Source organism: Leptodactylus fuscus, chromosome 2 (assembly GCF_031893055.1).
Source record: "Leptodactylus fuscus isolate aLepFus1 chromosome 2, aLepFus1.hap2, whole genome shotgun sequence".
Taxonomy (NCBI): Eukaryota; Metazoa; Chordata; class Amphibia; order Anura; family Leptodactylidae; genus Leptodactylus; species Leptodactylus fuscus.
Genome location: NC_134266.1, coordinates 23,690,328 through 23,709,206, shown reverse-complemented (window position 1 = coordinate 23,709,206; position 18,879 = coordinate 23,690,328). Strand labels below are relative to the sequence as shown.

Genomic DNA, 18,879 nt, shown 5'->3' with positions numbered 1-18,879 from the left:
TGCATTTTTTATCATAAATCCCCAAATCCATGCTCCAAATGTTGAAATATGCGATCAAGTGCTTAAAGGGGAAACGTCACTGATACACAGCGCTGACTGTCACTATGCAGTCTCACCAAATACATAGGTTGGGGCCATTCAGAATCCTTAAAGGGATACTCTAGGGTTAGATCAATGTGACGGCATCTTGTACTACTACTACTAATATATCATGTGTTTTGACTTAGGTCCCATAGCGTTACTCTAAGGGCCTGCGACGTCATTTTTTATGTATGTGATCGATTGGTCATGTCTGGTCTGTACTGATGGATATATCAATATGGAGCAGACATGGATAATCGATCATGGAGCGAGTGCTTAGCAAAAAACTATGGGGGGTTTATTAACTCTCATTTGTAAAGAAATTGGCACTTTGTGGGGTGGTATGCACTCTCACTTTTTCTTTTTTTAATGGGGGTGTGGCTTTTTTGGAGGGGCAATAAATTTATTATTATTTACACCCAAAACACATAACTCATAACTGATTTAGATTCGATCTTCTGGGGTAAAAACATAATATCCCGCCCCACCTGAAACATCCAGGTGGCCCCAAAAAAAGGGGTGACCTTCTGGGAGAGTGGGGTGGGCTCTCTGTCATGTCACATGTGATGTGGGTGTGTTATGTGTTGGTCATGTCATAGAAAGGAGGATTGGTCAGCCAATCACAAAAAAGGGGTGTGTCAAGCCCCAAAAGGGGGCAACGGAGGCATTTCCTAGCCCAAAATTCTTTTACCGTTTTCCCAAGGCCCTTTTACCAAAAGTTGACATGCCCTGTATAAATTCTTATTCCTGGCTCCACCTATCAGAAAATGTTCTCCGCCCACGTCCCTATGATAACACTTCCTGTAAACAGGACAACTTTTTAGAGTCCAACTCTGATATTCTAGTATGGGCAAGACAATGAATACAATGAAGAGATCAAACTAGTTCCCATAAAACCCTATGATAACACTGAGGTGACAGAGGACCAGGAAGTGTTATCATAGGGACACGAGCCGCCTGAAACTTCAACCTCATATAACTAGGGACAGGAATGAGATTTCGGAACAGTTTTTTCACGTGACTAAACCACACAACACGGGCCTTCGGGGACGTCTTGTAATAACTTTTGTGGTAGGACAAGTTTTGAACCGTGATCTTCACAGCGCCCAACCGCACTCTATGGCGTTAGTCACACTTGCTGAGCCGCCTGTCTGATGGGGTAATTTAATGACCCCTTGTTACGTTTCTTCTCCCTGCCAGTGACTAAGACGTTCTCTTATTTACAGCACAATGCCTGGCTGTTTTCCTAAGGTGTAAGCTGTTTGCATATCTCTGCATGGATTGCTATGTTCTGTTACCGTGTTTGCACAAACGCTGAGTTATGTCTAGAGTGTCTGGTTTGTCAAGGAATTCAGTGTTAAACTTTTTTTTTTTCTTTTCGAGACGAACTTTTGGAAAGTAGCTGATAGATTTGTTCCTCTTCCGTCAAGTTATTGCAAATTCGCTTTTATCTGTTTTTGGGAAAGTTGGGAGACTATTCATATTGGTTGCTGTCACCCATGTTCTAGGAAGAGAAATCCTGTCCAGTAGTGAGGACTGGGATTCCTGAATAACCAGAAAGATTTGTATTTCAGGGGCCTGGGAAAGCTGAGTGACCAGCGCTGCTTTAATGGTGACTTCATTGGGTTTCTCACCAAACACTTAAAAACTGTCAGATTTTTTACTTGATAGAAGAGACAGCGTACAGAGTTATATGATTTGGGGGGGGAGGGGGGATAGATGTTTTCCAGGATTAAAACATGGATGACTTATTTAATATCAGATTGCTAGCCGGGTGCTTGACATAGCGATCAGGCGAGCGTCACTTCTGTTTCAGGCTAGTGAGGTCACGTTCATCGGTCACATGACTTCTTTGCAGCTCAGTCACATTCAAATAGAAATGAGCTGCAATACCAAGTTCAACCACTATACAATATATGGCGCTGTTCTTAGTAGACATACAGTACTTTGAATTATAGTCAATCATTGAGATTCCCACTGATCAGGAGAATTGTATACAGAGCGGTGGCCAGGACAGGACGCACCGGAGATAACCGAGTGCTGCACTTCAGCCAACTCTGGCACTCCATTGAAATGAATAGAGCACGTCTGTCCTGACTACCACTCCTTTCAATGACCTGCACATTATCCCCATCCTATGTAAAGGGGATAACGTCTTAAGGAGGACCTTTCATGTCCTCGCGGAGATGGGCGGTATTATATACCACTAGAAAGCTGACCGTGCATTGAATTCAGTACGCATCAGGGTGCCGGAGATATCGATGGCATTAGTTTCGGCACTGATACCTCTCCACTGTCAGAAAGGCGTGTCTTACAGCCTAACATCATCACTATCACTATCACTGTCGTCATTATCATCACTGGTCAGCGAGGACAGTACAAGGCGATGGAAGAATACTGTCAGGGCTGGTTCCTCACCGCCCAGTGATGACGCAAGGCTATAAGGCCGGCCCTTCTGACAGTGGAGAGATATCAGCGCCGAAACTAACTCACTGGGCACATACAAGGAAAACCAACAGTATGCTACTTTCAGTGTCCGAAGGCATAAAAGTCCTCTTTATGATGGGAATACCCCTTTAAATGCCCCGATTTCTGCAGAAACAATAGTGCAATAACATATCTAAATAATATAAATGACGCTGGGTTCGCACTTGTGTTTGGGTCTGCCTAGGGACCCCAAAGACGGAGAGGCTGTCTGCTTTAAAAAACGGTTACCCACGGACCCCATAGACTATAATGAAGTCCACCGGGTTTCTGTCGGTTTTATATTGAAACTGGTGGAGAGAATAGTCCGACTCCAACACAGATGTGGATCCAGCCTAATTCTGCACATATCCCAAGCTCCCCTCTTCAGTGAGGACACCCGTGCACAGATTGCACACTTCTAAGACTGACCTTAATTGCAGGACTCTGGGAAAGCTGAGTGGCGCAGCAGAAGTTTTGATAACCTGACACAAGAGACCGACCCGAGGACTTCCATTTACTAGAGAGTCTGTCATTATAAAGGGAAGGGCCTGCTGGTTTGTGTGGGTGCAGGCGGTGCACCGTGCGAGGCTCACCACAGGGCTGTTTGCTCTGTCTGTGTAACGTCTAATAATACTGCTGTCTCATTACCCACAAGACACGAGCGCCAGAGAATTATAACCACTAATTTGAATGTGGAGGCATTTGCTTTCTTTCCCTTTGTCTCTAAGCCACATCTGTGGTCACTAAAACCACCATTCATGTGTAGGCTTTTCTTTTTACACAAGTGTTTAGGCCTCACACACACGGCCGTATTATGGAGCGTCACCTCAATATGTTTGTACAGAGGGGCTTTTGTACACATATGGCGCCATATCTAAAAATGAACCGCGCGATGCTCCACTGGATACCCTATGGACTCCAATTTTTACCGTATATGTCAATAGAGACTGAACAATTGCATCCATGTACTGTATATGGGTCCGAATAAAAAACTTCTTATGGGTACTAATGTCCCTTTTTCTGTGGTACCCATATGGAACTGGTATTGGACTGACCCGCCAGAATACCAGAGGATCCTCCGGTGGGTCCTCACTCTAACACAGTGGTGCCCAAATTTAAAGGACACTATTTTTTAGAAATTTGGTGGAACCTCAGTCCGACACTGTATGGAACTCATACAGGACTCATATTCTATAGCCAAAATACAGTACCATCAAAAATGTGTCAATAGCGTGCGCACATATTATGCGTTGAGCTGTCCATTGTTCTGGTCCTTCTGCAGACTGCTACAATTGCGGTTAGATACAGAGACCGAGGGACTCCATTGACTATTATGGAGCTGTTTTAAAACTGGAACCAGCGGACAAAAAAGTCGTCTGTTCGGGACTTTTTCGTCTACCGATTCAGGCGGACATTGCAACGGAGTCTGGCGCAGATGTAAGCCATCTTAAAAACAGCAGCGGTGAATAATACTAATGTATAGTGTAATAACAACTCTACATTGTGCAAATCGGTTACTGTGTCTCCTCCCATTCACTCATGCAACCTATCTGACCCGTAAACAAAAATCACCATAAAACCCTGTTGTGTGTCCTCACGTTTCTGTCTATAGTATATAACCCTGGAGCTAAATGGTTAATCAGCTATTGAGCTGCACAGGAAGCAGAGCGCGTAGGAAAATGACTTCCCCATGGCGATGGTGACACATAACGAAAGAAACATTAGACCTCATTTCTTGCATCGCTCTGTTTAGCAGTCACGTCCATGAAAGGGCGCCACTAGAAATGACTAAAAGAAATTATTAGGCCCGGTTCACATCAGGGTTCGAGCCGTTCCCTTCCCCTCCTCACATGGAAGCAGCATTTTTCTCTCCGAAACTGAACGGAAACCACACGGACCCCATTATACTCTATGGGGTCTGCGGGTTTCCTTAGGTAGTCCCCTTAGTGAACTCTGTTTGGATTCCAGTTCTGGTTGCCTAGATATGTCTCACTTCCTGTCTAGGTGACCACCGGTTAAGTACAGTTAGCTGCGCATATTGAAGTAGTCACCAGAAATTCTGAACGGAAACCACACGGACCCCATTATACTCTATGGGGTCCGCAGGTTTCCTTAGGTAGTCCCCTTAGTGAATTCTGTTTGGATTTCAGTTCTGGTTGCCTAGATATGTCTCACTTCCTGTCTAGGTGACCACCAGTTAAGTACAGTTAGCTGCGCATATTGAAGTAGTCACCAGAAATTCTGACTTGTCATTCTTATATTTCGCGTATAGACAGGATACACGAGATACCGACTGTATATACATATATACACACCATATAGACAGTAGTATAGTCCACTTCACAAGCCACACGCCGAAGCTCTAGTCATTTCCCTTCTAGTTAATTCTCCTCTGTTCTGGCCCGGCTTCCATTTATTTAGCTTTGGAATCTGGCAGATCTTCTGGTATTTGGACAATAGGAAGTTCAATGACTTCCCAGTAGGAAATAGCGGAGTACTTAATACTTCCATTAAGGCTGCAGTATATTTGTATCTATAATAATTTCCTTCCAAGATTATTTTTCTTGGTAATGGACTGGGGTGGGGTTACTCCCCGGAGCCTAATAATATTAGACGGCCGCCTGCTCCTTTCCGCTAGAAATTCTCCAGATATACAGATGTTATGTTTGTTTTTGGATATCTTTTGTGTTTGTTTTTATATTTTTTATATATTATTTTATGTGGGGGGTTTTTGCATTATTTTGTGCTTTTTGAACTTCTTTTTTGATCTTTTTATTTTTTTGTATTTTTTTGCAATTCTTTTGTGCTGTTTTTTTTGTATTTCTTTTGTGTTCTTTTTGCAATTTGTTGCATTATTTTTTGCTTTTTTTTGTATTTTTTTATATCTGCTTTGTGCTTTTTTTTTAAATTGTATTATTTTGTGTTATTTTTATATTTTAATTTTATTAATTATTTTATTTTATTTTTTATATTTCGTTATAGTGGTTTTTAATTTGTTACATTACTTCTCTCTGGCTACTCCAGCATATAAGAGGTTAATTGATTCACCTGTTACGCAGTCAGATTACATTCAGATTAGCAGTAACTGAGACACATGTAATCTATACATTTCTATATATTTAAAGTGGTATCCGTGACATTCACATTCCTCGGTGTTCTGGTGGAGGATTTGCCAACGTGTGTCTTACCAGCTGTTGTTGGACTACAAATCCCAGCATGATGATACTATACCTTTTTAGATTTCACATAGATATACATCCTGGCTGAATTGATGATCAGCTTTTCTAGATCCTGGCAAAATTTATGCACAAATTTATCCCTGTTGATATATTCCATTATAATAGGCAGACAAACGTTTCAGGGTCCCAGGAAAGCTTATTGTCAGTCTATGCCTGAGCTTTAATAATGGCCATATCGCTTGTCATTCGGCTTTCTTGGAAACTAGTGACTCGATCACAGCTTTCCTAATAGGCTTGTGCTTGGCTTGTGTTTATACAGCAGCCTATTAGAAGAAGCAGAGCTTCAGGGAGGAGGGAGGGGCTAGCAGCCTGAACCAATGATGAAGCAGGGGGTGTGCCCCAGACTACCATAGACTGCCTGTTGACACTGTAGCTAAGTAGTCACACACCCCAGCTCTGCCATATGGTTGAATTTCCAGTTTTTTCGAGTTACTGTCCTATCCACAGTGGGGTCTGACCACTGAGACCAGAGAATGGGGGTCTCGTTCCATTGCTTAAATTGAGAGTCAGATAAAACATGTCTACTGTTGCTCTATTCATTCCCTGAAAATCTGGCAGTCACCGTACTTGGCAATCTGGTAGCCCCATAGAAATGAATGAAATTGCCGGGCATGTGCAACGAGCCACTTAGTGTATATGGGGAAACAAGGGACCCCATTCTCATGATTGGTAGGTGTTCCTGCAATCTGACCCCTACTAATCATCAATTTACCAGTTCTGAGGAAGGTAGCTCAGTAGCAGCAATGGTGCAGACCCAACCAATCAGAGACAAGGACATAATATCTGGTGCAAACAGGTTTATTTGAAATATGGCAAAATAAATAAACCTTCAGTTCAGGTGCAAAAGCATCAAACAAAAACCCTGCTCGTCTGAGCACTAACTAAACAGGATAAGGCTAACTATACATGTGGCTTACTATCAGCCACACAAACAAACAAATATCACAGTTAGGTCTCACCAGACTCGCAGTATTCCTGGACAGACCCAGGCGCCTCCTCTCGCTTCCAGGATCTGCCCTGAAGTGCAAGCTCTGCAGCCTTTTATGGCCCAGTAACGAGCCCAGTACCCACACCTGGGGTGAGGCCTAATCAAGACCTGCCCTGGACCACACAGGTCAGAAACCTGGGGGAGATATACCGAGACTCCAGCACTCTGCCTGTCACCTTCTCATATAGTTTACTTGTAACACTTGGAACACTGCTTTACAGAGAACCTTTAATCACCTCCACCAACCCCAATAAGCGCTGCTCCATTGATTCCGGCACAGTTGGAATTTTTTCTCCAGCCCCCGCCATTCCTGAGTAATCTGTGCTGTTCTTTTGCTAGTTCTTGGGGTTTTCATAATGTACAATGTAGTTTTATGGTTCTTAGGGTTTTCTATGCTTTTCTATGGCCATTTAATAATCCAGAAAATCTGATAAATCGAATTAAGGAATTTTACTGTGTTTGGAATAAAGGGTCTGGTTGTCTTTGGGCAGAGTCACGGCATGGGTTGTGTTCTCTGACTCCGTGTCTTCCTTTAGTGGGTTGTGGGTTGGGATTTTCCTGTAGGATTTCTCCCTGGCAGTACATGGACCTATTTGCATTATGACTGTGTTAGTTATTTTAATAAATAACATAAGCCGCGCAGACTGTTCCAGCCGGGACGGAGGGGACAGGACTGATTTTGTTGGCATGTTCCAGATAAATCTTCACTTTGAAACCAACTTCTAAAAAAAAAATTTAAAAAATCCGCCCTTCTATATTAATACCAGGACGCAGAGCAGCCCTGCTGAGCAGAAGAGATTTAGAGGTGCGTGCTTTGCATGCTGCTTCAGGAAGGAGTAGTGGCCTGATATTGGCTGATTTCCAGATTTACAACCGTTTATATCACGTTCAACAGGCTACTGGCAAAACCTGCTCGTCTTGATCCCAGACCACCCTACTGCGGATTAACTCGTTCAGTGCCAGGAAGATGGAATATTCGCTAGGTTTTTCTAGCATTTAGATCAGTTTGGCAGCATATCCATCCATTTCTATTTTTTTTTTAATTTAATTTTTCTGGTTTCTGTTTTGTTATTGTCTCCATTCCATTTAAAATGTTTCCTAAAACAGCGCCACTCTGTTCATAGTCTGTGTCTGGTATTGCAGTCTGGTTTCAATAAGTGTCCTGTGGCTTAGGTAAAAAAAAATAAAAAAAATAAAAACTTTTTTTTTAATTAAAGGTGTTGTCCATCGAGCAAAACTTTTTAAAAAGCGCTTAGAAAGGGTTAATTTTTTTTCTTTTTAAAGAAGCACCCAACTCGCCAGTGTCCCCGATTCACAGCCCCCTGCTGGTCTCTGTTCCCTGGTTCCTCTTAGCACACAAAATATGGCTGCTCAGTCAGTTGCTGGTCTAAGCAGTGAAGCGTCTCAGCCCAGGATGTAGCCAGGACTTTCCAGAGGGGCGGTCCATCTGCCCTACCCGCCCCCGAGGAGCTGATTACTCCCCTCCTTTACACGATCTCCACCACCGCTTGTGTGAAGTCTGGGCACAGGAGAGCAGCAGTTTTTATAGAAGAACATCGCTTTGGGAGAGCTGAATTAGGGATCTGGATGGGGTGGCATCAGCAGAATGGGAGGAGCATCAGCAGAAAAGGAGGCGCATCAGCAGAAAGGGAGGGGCATCAGCAGAAAAGGAGGAGCATCAGCAGAAAGGGAGGGGCATAAGTAGAAAAGGAGGAGCATCAGAAGAAAGGGAGGGGTATCAGTAGAAAAGGAGGAGCATCAGCAGAAAGGGAGGGGTATCAGTAGAAAAGGAGGAGCATCAGCAGAAAGGGAGGGGTATCAGCATAAAAGGAGGAGCATCAGCAGAAAGGGAGGGGTATCAGTAGAAGGTTAGGGGCAGGAGCAAAGTTGGGAGGGATAGAGCCATTTCCTTATGAGCAGCACTGGTGTCCTGATTATGATAATCAAAATCACTCATGGTCAACGAGGGGGCATTTTTAACCGTGAGACTACCCCCTTGTGTGCGCCCCTGTCTCAGCAGCAATCCCTGTATGTTAGAAGTGAGCAGGACGCAGAGATGAACCACAGAGAGGAACATCCCTAGAGGTGTCAGGTACAGGATATCCAGTATTTCATTTCGACCCCTCTAACAAAAAGGGACTGTTCAGAGTGGACATCCCCTTTAAATCAGATGTAAATATGTGGCATTTGGCAGTGAATCAGTGAAGACTTTCTTCTGTACAGCTCCTTATATATTCTGCGGTGTGTCAGAGACTTCTGAATACATTTCCGTGGTTAATTGTAATATTTCTGCTTTTCTTGGTGTTCAGTATAAAAACCACATCTTTCCGTGGTTAGCCACACGGCGTATTAAAGTGAAAGTCCGCGCTGCATGTAATAGCTGTCTGCAGCGGTCACATCTAGTGATTTTCCCTGACCGTGCACTATATAGACAGTGGAACATTTCTGCCCAGGCTACTTAGGTGAATATAGAAGGAACAAAATAGATTTACCCTAATACAATATTTACCATTCTGGTTAGCAGAGATGTGCGGAATACTTTCCTGGCTCCAAACTTCCAAAAAAACAAAAAAAAGTCTCCTTTACTCTTGGTTTGACAGCTGTCTAACCCCAAGACATCCTGAAAGAGCCGGTGGTCTGTCGTCAGTACCTGTCACCAGCACTGGGATATACTAGTGACCAGAGACTGCGGTTGTCACCTGTATCCTGCTGCCAATAGTCTCTAATTCTCCGAACCAGGTTGTAAATCCATCTCCATGTAATGTCCCTGTCAACTATTTGAGGGTCGGAAAGATTAAACAACACCACTGGAAGGATACTGTGGTCAGGCTCAAAGAAAAGTTCTTTAAGAAGTTTAAAGCGTCCTTAAAGGGAGTGTCACCAGAACCAGAATATCACCCCAGCCCTGTAGATAGGTTAGTGTCACCAGACCCAGCATATCACCCCAGTCCTGCAGATAGATAGGTTAGTGTTACCCGAACCAGCATATCACCCCAGCCCTGCAGATAGATAGGTTATTGTCACCAGAACCAGCATATCACCCCAGCCCTGCAGATAGATAGGTTAGTATCACCAGAACCAGCATATCACCCCAGCCCTGCAGATAGATAGGTTAGTGTCACCAGAAACAGGATATCACCCCAGCCCTGCAGATAGATAGGTTAGTGTCACCAGAACCAGAATATCACCCCAGCCCTGCAGATAGATAGGTTAGTGTCACCCGAACCAGCATATCACCCCAGCCCTGCAGATAGATAGGTTATTGTCACCAGAACCAGCATATCACCCCAGCCCTGCAGATAGATAGGTTAGTATCACCAGAACCAGCATATCACCCCAGCCCTGCAGATAGATAGGTTACTGTCACCTATTGCTGAGATTTCACTGTATTTGTTCATATCAGATGAGCTCTTTGAGCAGTAAGGGCGACCCCATTGCTCCAAAGAGGTAAACAGCAACATCCTCGTTGGAAAACATCATTAGTTGACCCTAAACTCTCTATTTGCATAGCTGGGTTTCGGTAACAACTCCCTTTAAAGTGGGCATACATTTTTAATAGCTATTCCTGACCCCTATGTACATGCACACTTGTCTTAGCTGAGCATGCACATCTGGCGACAACCTTTAGATCAAAAAGATCAGGTGTTTAAATTCAATATGTCCGATCTTTCTTTACCACAACATCATCTGTCTGGGGCCCCCATGTGCGTAAAATAAACCTGCCAAACCCAGCAGGTTCAGACACCTTTGCGCTAATATATTGGGGACATTTGGAGTTCCACATACACCAGCCCTGGAGGGTGGGTCAAAATTTCCCCTATAAAGGTCCTTTTGCAACTTTTTGGGAATATAGTTGTTACATTATACACTTGTCATTGAAAGTTACTTTCCTGCAGAGCTGACGTTGTCACAGCATGCTGTAGGGGATCCGCCATTACTTGCTGGAGGCGACGTAAGGTGGATGTGAGCAGCACACAAACACTTATTGGGACCCGCTGATCCGCCAGTTATTGACTGAAATGCAAAAATCAAGGTCGAAAATAACTTTCAAATAGTCTTCATTGTAATCCTGGCGTCATTGCCGAGGGCTGATTTCTTGTATAAGACATAGGAGCTTAGATTGTACGGTATAATATGGAGAGCAGGTATGTCCGCGCATGTTACTTCACAGCTCTGTCCTTCATAAGGTAAGAAGAGTGTCTCCTGCCGCTTCAGGGCTCGGAAGTGACGTGTCTTAAGGCATGGGCTTTGTAGCTGGGAGGCGAAACTGTCACCTTGAAAGGATATTAAATTTATATATATATGTATGACGTATCCATAGCGTATGCTAAGCTTGTGCTCTTGTTGGGCGTCTCACTACTTGGACCTCCAAAGATGACGAGAATGGGGGCACCATGTCCCCAGTTTCAGTGCCAGGCCTGTTGCAAAAAGGGTTAAACCTAACTCTTATTAAAGTATGACAAAGTCGCAGGATGACGCTTCTTTTCATACAGCTTATAGCCCAGTTGTTGAGCCAGTTAGTTCATCATTTGTGATATTGTGCGATTGTAATGCCATGGCCCCCAAAGTGGTCTACGTGGCATTGTCTCGCTGTCTTTGCTCCATAATGAGGGCGAGCTTTGGAATGGTTAAGACCCACAGGGACATGCATGGGTAACACACCGGGCTCAAGGGTACGGCCTATACAGTAGAGGTGGTCAGGTCTCATACTATTAAAGGTATTCTACCATTAAAAACCTTTCTTTCCTCGTTGGCACGTAGAAATAGCCTTAAGAAATGCTATTCCTCTCCTAACTTTACATGTCTACTCCGTGTCGCCGTTCGGTTAAAATCCCGTTTTTCGCCGGTATGCAAATGAGTTCTCTCACAGCACTGGGGGTGGGTCCCACCGATCAAACAGCACTGGGGGCGTCCCCAATGCTGCGAGAGAACTCTCCACCGCCGCCTCCATTTTCTTCAGGAACAGGGTCTTCACGCGTCTTCTTTCGGGGGTTGGTTCGAAACTTCTAGGCCCCAGGCCTAGGGCAAAGCCAATACTGTGTAAGCGTCCATTTTCTTGTGGCCGGCGGGCTTTGCCCTAGGCCCAAGGCTAACCCCAGTTATTGCAAGTCCTATTCAATTAATAAAACTAAAAAGTCACCAGAGAAGACGTTTCTGCCCCCCTCAGACCGGCACCAGACATAACACAGTAAGGTTATCCGTTCTATAGAGAGCGCTCCTTTAAATATAGATATTCAACATCAAAATGCAGCTTTGACCGGCGCCGCCACCTCCACGCCCCTGTTTTCTTTGTTTCCGGATAAAAAATAGCGCGGCCTATTGTAAATCTTTTTTTTTTTTTTTTTACATTGATGACAATGAAAAGGTTTGTACCTGCTATGAATGGCTGACACGGTAAGAACCTTCAGGCCTGAGCTGAACTTATTCACCATGACTTGTATCCCTCAGGTCAGACAGGTTTGTCACATCCAGTTCTAGAATACGTTACTTACAGAGCGCTGCCCTCAAAAAAAACATCTCCCGCTCATTCACGTGAATGGGGCTGCATTCGTTTTTTCCCCCTAGAGCTGCACTTCTCTAGATCGAGGAGATGAAAGGGACAGATCTCTGCTTGCTGTCAGTGAATGGCCGCCTGAATACCGGCGAAGACCTAATGGGTTTGCTAGAGCAATAGAAAATAAAGTATATTAAAAAAGTATACTATTATAATCAATGATAATAAATGTATATAAATCAATATAATAATTAATAATATCCATTCAATTACACTAATCTAAATTCATAAATTAAATATATAAATTAATTTACTATATTATTAATATTAATTTGGTAAATGATTGACTAATATAATTTAATATAAATTAAATAGAATAATATAAATATAGAAAATAATGTATTAAATTATTAACATTAACTTATTAAAATTATTAATTATTAAATTAGTATAATATAAATGAAATAATAATGATATAAATGAATAAATAAAATATATAAATTCATGTTTTCAATGATACGTAAAAATTCATGAAATTATTAGCTATTAAATTAGTAAAATGTAAATTAAATGATTATAATAATATATAAATTAATATATGAAATAACAGTAATTATTGTTTTATTTATTTAATTATTAATTAATAAATTAATATAATATACAGTAAATTATAATTTATTATACTAAAGAATATTAGAAGGTTCTAGATCTCTGTCGCTCACGTTTCAGCTTCGTGGTGTAGACTGTCAGGTTACAATGGGAGTCGATGTTGGACTGGTTCACCAGTGGGCCCAGACTCTAATGAAATGAAGGTCCTGCGGAAGAGTTCCAAATTTGGAGGGTACAATGGTCTATTTCCAAGGGGTTGTTGGAAAATGGGTCCGAGGATATATGGACATCATAGAGGGGATCTTTCCCTAGAGCTATTAATCTATGGATCCCCTCGAGCGGATTCAGTCCTGTGTCCTCTATCTAAAGTCACCATGTAATACAACATTACCCCTGTAGTGGCCACTGTAGAGCAAATGAGCATCTGGCATGGGTTGTGGTATGACTGTTTTTTAAAGGTTTATTCCCAATATATATGCTAGTAATACCAGGAATGTCTGATAGATTTGGGTTCCACTTGCACCGGTGTATTGGAATCTTCCATAAAGGTGCACATGTGTGACCACCCCTCTATTCACTGTAGGAGAGGGGTTGGGGGAAATCCCATTCTGTACATAGGTGCAGGCCCCAGAGGTGAGACCCGCTTCTGTATTACTTTTGTATTCTTTTAACAATGTAGTCCAGCACAAACTCTCATTTTCCCTGCAGTGGCCACTACAGGTGAAGTGTGGTATTACATGTCGACCATGATGTTAATTTGTTTGATATCTCTTATGGCAAGTATGATTTCTCAGGAAGGCTTGATCCTGTCTCTCGCTGTAGCACAGTCCATTGTGAGCCTTTCATGGGAATTGGGAGCAGTTTGGAGTCCTTACGCCCCTTTCAACAAACACGGATAAAATGTCAATATTTATGATTCACACAAATATTGGGCATTTCCTAAATACGCTTTATCTAATGATCCCTTTGCATTGGCTCACTGCCCCAGAGGAGGGGCTCCAGGCGCTGTTACATTTTTCTTCGACATTTTTCTCACCTCCACCCAATGTTCTCTGCAAGAGATTATATTACCCGGAGAATGCCACAAACTAGATATGTCAGGGCATCTCAGGCCTCGGAGACTATAGCACGCCCCGTCTATCCATCTCATTATACAGAGACCTAAATAGAACTGCTCCTACAGGGGTTGTCAGTGTACAGTGGAGCTGAGCTGCAATACCAGACACAACCTGTACACTGGTGCGGCGCTGTATCTGCGACAAAACAGCTGGATTACTAATAGAATATGATCTGAAACTGTAGTCATGTGCTGCTTTTTTTGTAGTTTTGTGTGTTTTTGCAAAATTGGGACATGGAACAGAGCGGTTTAACAAAATTGTGGTGTGTTTGCAAAAACTAGACTAACACTTGACTGCAGGATCAGGCTATGGGCAGCATTCTGATCTACTTTGTAACCATAGCGTCACATAACTCTGCAATAGAGCTGTATACACAAAGCATTTTATTAATCAAGAGTGATTGCAAAGTCGACGGGGTTTTTTTTAGCAAAATTTGTAAAATTTGCAATTGTGAATTTTGGGGGGTCTTACTATCCAAATCTCCAGTCCAGCAGTGGCTGTGTCCCATTGATCATACATTGCAGCTCTGATTGGATAACTCTTCACCCCGGGCTACCTATTCACTGATGTAATGTTTGCATTCATATAAAGCAAATCACAGTGACATAACCGGCCGGGGCGCGGCCTCCTAATTGGTACGATGCATAATGAATGTAGAATTACTCGTGTAGGAGTGCCCATATCATCTACACATGGGCAAAGTTCAATCACAAGATCAACAGATGTGGGCACAATGCATATTTCTCTTCAATATACATGCAGTGTGCTAGTGGTGAGGGTAAACAGTTAAAAAAATTAAGGGGTGCAACCTGGTATAATACAACCTTACATAAATGGATAGTACATGTGAATATAAGAAACTTTGTAATGTATCTTATTAAAGAAAAATAATTCTTTCTCTATGTATTGGGCATAGTTACTTCTAACATAGAAGTCTATGGAAAGGGAAGTGGAAAGAGACTGGAAAAGACACATACATGCTATAGTTACTAAACTCTGCTACACTCTTTAGGTAGCACTGTAGCTCCAGGATCCAGATAAATACCTGGCAGCAGCCTCCTTCCCCCCCCCCTCCCCTTTCCATAGACTTCTGTATGAGATAAGAATCTAAGTCAAATGAAACAGGAGGAGGAGAGCAGCTTGATAAGTTGAGAAGGAAACAGATTTCTTTAATAAGATATATCACAAAGTTTATTATATTCACCTTCACTATTCATTCATGAAAAGTTGTTTTATAGTTGGAGGGACACTTTAAGTACATAACAAACTGGCCTTAGAGTAGCCAGAAGGGGCCAAGAGTCCCTTGGTCACTTAAAGGGTATATGATTGATATAGCCTCTCTATTAGTTACCAAACACAGCGTTCTAAATTGTGTAGATGCTACGCTTGATTTTGCAGCTCAGTTCCATTTATTTGAATGGGACTGAGCTGTACTATGGCCCTGTGACCAATGGATGTGATGTCAGGGTCCTGAGAAGAGGAAGTGGGGCTCAATATCTTAGTCCCAGATTGCCCCTTTAAGTGTATCATCGCCTAGTAGTTGGTAAGGGGATGCTGGGGGCCCAGATCACTCTCTGTTAATTAAATCAAGCAAAATATAACATATTTTTTTTTAAAAAAAAAAACAAATATGGCATTCTGCTGGGGTTGCCCTTTAAGTATTGTGTCTAATGGGCTACTTTTTTGTCTTTCGATTTGCAGGGAAAAGTTTCACGCTCACCATCACAGTCTTCACCAACCCTCCTCAAGTGGCCACTTACCATCGAGCCATTAAAATCACTGTGGACGGACCTCGGGAACCAAGACGTAAGATCATTCAATCTACATTATTACTTGATGTTTTTTTACATGAGCCTTGGATCACGGATCCACCTACTGATTGTGGCTATTCCATAGGAGTTATCAGCCTGTGACTGGCTGCCATGGTTTCTGCACCATCTGTGCACAAAATCTTGATCAATGATTTTTCCTCTGCTATACAGTAGACTGCCTCTCCATGTTACACAGACTTGTCTTAGGTCCCACCTAGTTTATAAAACCACCTTTATGCCATATGAACAAGCAAGTTTCAATGTCTCAGGTGGTTATTTTGATTATAGCGTCCATTATAGCTTTCTGTACTTAAGGTTTCCATCTGCTATACAGTAGACTGCCTCTCCATGTTACACAGACTTGTTTTAGGTCCCTCCGAGTTTATAAAACCCCCTTTATACCATATGAACAAGCAAGTTTCAATGCTTCAGGTCGTCGTTTTGATTTTGGCACCCATTACAGCTTCTTTTACTGAAGGTTTCCATCTGCTATACAGTAGACTGCCTCTCCATGTTACACAGACTTGTTTTAGGTCCCTCCTAGTGTAGGAAACCCCCTTTATGTCATATGAACAAACAAGTTTCCATGCTTCAGGTTGTTGATTTGATTTTGGCACCCATTACAGCTTCTTTTACTGAAGGTTTCCATCTGCTATACAGTAGACTGCCTCTCCATGTAACACAGAATTGTTTTTTGGACCCTTATGCTGTTGGAAACCCTCTTTAAAATCAATGACAAGCTATATTGCAGGATATTTATTATGGTATTATACACACATCAGCGCACTGCTTTCTCGCTATACCTCATGTCTAATTTATAAATCCTGGATTACCCAGCTCCAGGCTGGCACTGGCGTTTTTTTTCACTGGAACGCTGTTCGTATGCCAAGTACCCAGATACATCTATATATTTTCTTCTATATGTATACGGCTCCAGCCATCCAGCAGAAGACAATGGACAATTTGTTATTCAGCAGCCTCATCTACATCTGCTATGTGTAAACGTAAACTATTGTCTGCCTCCTCTATATAGAGACTGATCCTGCTCAAAATATAAAGGAGGCAGGTGTGCGCAGAGGGCATGTAGACCCTAGTATGTGATGGGTTTATAGATATGTATGGCTTATATTGTTGCCGGGACTCCCAATAAGCAGCTGTAAACTGAAGGGAAACCTGCTAGCAAGTGATCAATTTTACTCCAGCACCCCCGCAGGAAAAATGCAGTATTACACATCTGAAATTGCAATTTATATGCTTTCTATGTAATGTGTGAATGTTTCGAGTCTTCCAAAGAGAAAGACACTCTTTTCAGCCCTAAAATACTTGGTGTGCCTGTTTTCAGTTCAGTTGCAGCACCCCCGCAGGGATAGTGTAGTATTATACAGTTGATATTGAAATCTGTATGCTGTCTATGTAATTTATGGACGTGTTGGGTCCTCCAAAATAGGAGGCAATCTTTGTAGCCCCTCTAGCTAATATATGGCTTTGATCAGTTAATGTATTCTCACATGAAGATGTAGATGAGATATTGAAGCCAAAAACAGGAGTAGAATGATAGGCGTTAATTACAGGAGGTCACCCAGCTTTCCCATACTCTTGCATGACAAATCTGCTTCGCTATACAGTGGTACAGCCTACACATGTAGGTTACATAGCATATAGATATGTATATATTATATATATGTTTGTGTGTAATATATGTGTATATATCAGCAACAGTTTGTTGTCACCCAGCTTTCCTCGATACAGATGACTATGAGGAATATTGGTTCATGTGTTGAGGTATAGTTGCACATTGCAGTATTGCCCCCTCCCTACATGGCGGTGATATATTATAGTGTAAGGTTTAGTGCGGCTTGTGACTTACCAGGAGGGCTGCATTCATCTTGTAATTCCCCAGACCCTACTAAAGCTTATATAGTATTTTAGGACTTCCGGAATCCGTATCCTGACTGGTTTTATTAAACACTAGTTTGGCCAGATGCCACAAGGTTCTGTAACCCTTCGATAATCAGAATGCAAATAATTCTATTCAGGCAGGTGGTCCGGGGGCTCGGCGCCGTGTTACGGGGCACCGGAAAATCATAGACATTATTACATAGAGGTTTAATAGTGCGGCCTCTACAGGGCAAGTATAGTATTACATTCTGACCATCATTGGTCTTCAGTCACTAATAGAGGGGGGGTCCTGAGTGGTAGATACCATCCTTTTGGGCAGTATGAATAGGGGTTGTCTTAGGAGAGAATTCCATAGCAACTTTAATGGTGACTCACAAAGATCACAATATAGCACAGCCTCCATTACAGCTTTGAGGGAATTGGGTTGCGTTGTGACCTACAAGTCACCAGATGTCTGCACTGATTGGACAGTGTCAGAATGCGTAGGCACAAACCCCATTCACACAGGGAGTGGTAATGTCTGGTCAATTTACTCTTACATTACCCAGAGGAATAGCAGAGGGACATTAAAAAATTGAGTTTTAAGGAACAATGTTCCAGAATTGATCATTTATAGGAAATACAAGCATTTACTAAAATAGATATTTCAAGAGAGGTGACTGGTCCCCTTTAAAGGGACATGAAATTTGAAACCCCTTTAACATTTAAAGGGAGTGTGTCACCAGAACCCAGCCTATAAACCAGCCCTGCAGGTAAATAGATTAGGGTCACCTGAATCAAACAATGTTTTCCCCTTGTAAATCGGGGCTTCCGTTGCCAATATATCGCCATTTTTTAAATATGCAAATGAGCACTTTGAGCAATGGCGACGCTCTTGTTGTCCATTTTCATATTGAAAAAAGGCAATACCTCGACAACGGAGGCAGCGATTCACAAGGGGAAAACATCATTCGATTCAGGTCAATCTAACCTATCTATCTGCAGGGCTGGTTGATATGCTGGTTCGGGTGACGCATTCCCTTTAAATGTTAAAGGGGTTTTCACATTTTATGTGAATAGTGTTCATCACTAAACAATAAAAGTTCTGCAACTTTCCAATAAATTTGGTGCTTCAAATTCTCAAAAATGGCAAGAACTCTGCATATAGGAGAGAGAGTTGTGCTGCTAATGTATT

The 18,879-nt window shown here is 42.4% G+C and overlaps 1 protein-coding gene across 1 annotated transcript in view; it reads left to right on the top strand.

The window, feature by feature from the left end:
* The window catches only part of RUNX1 (RUNX family transcription factor 1), a 107,537-nt gene that overhangs the window by 39,053 nt on the left and 49,605 nt on the right, over window positions 1-18,879 (top strand). Inside the window, exon 4 of the mRNA XM_075263487.1 lies at window positions 15,697-15,801. Coding sequence (XP_075119588.1) covers window positions 15,697-15,801 — 105 coding nt within the window. The remainder of the gene's footprint in view (window positions 1-15,696; window positions 15,802-18,879) is intronic.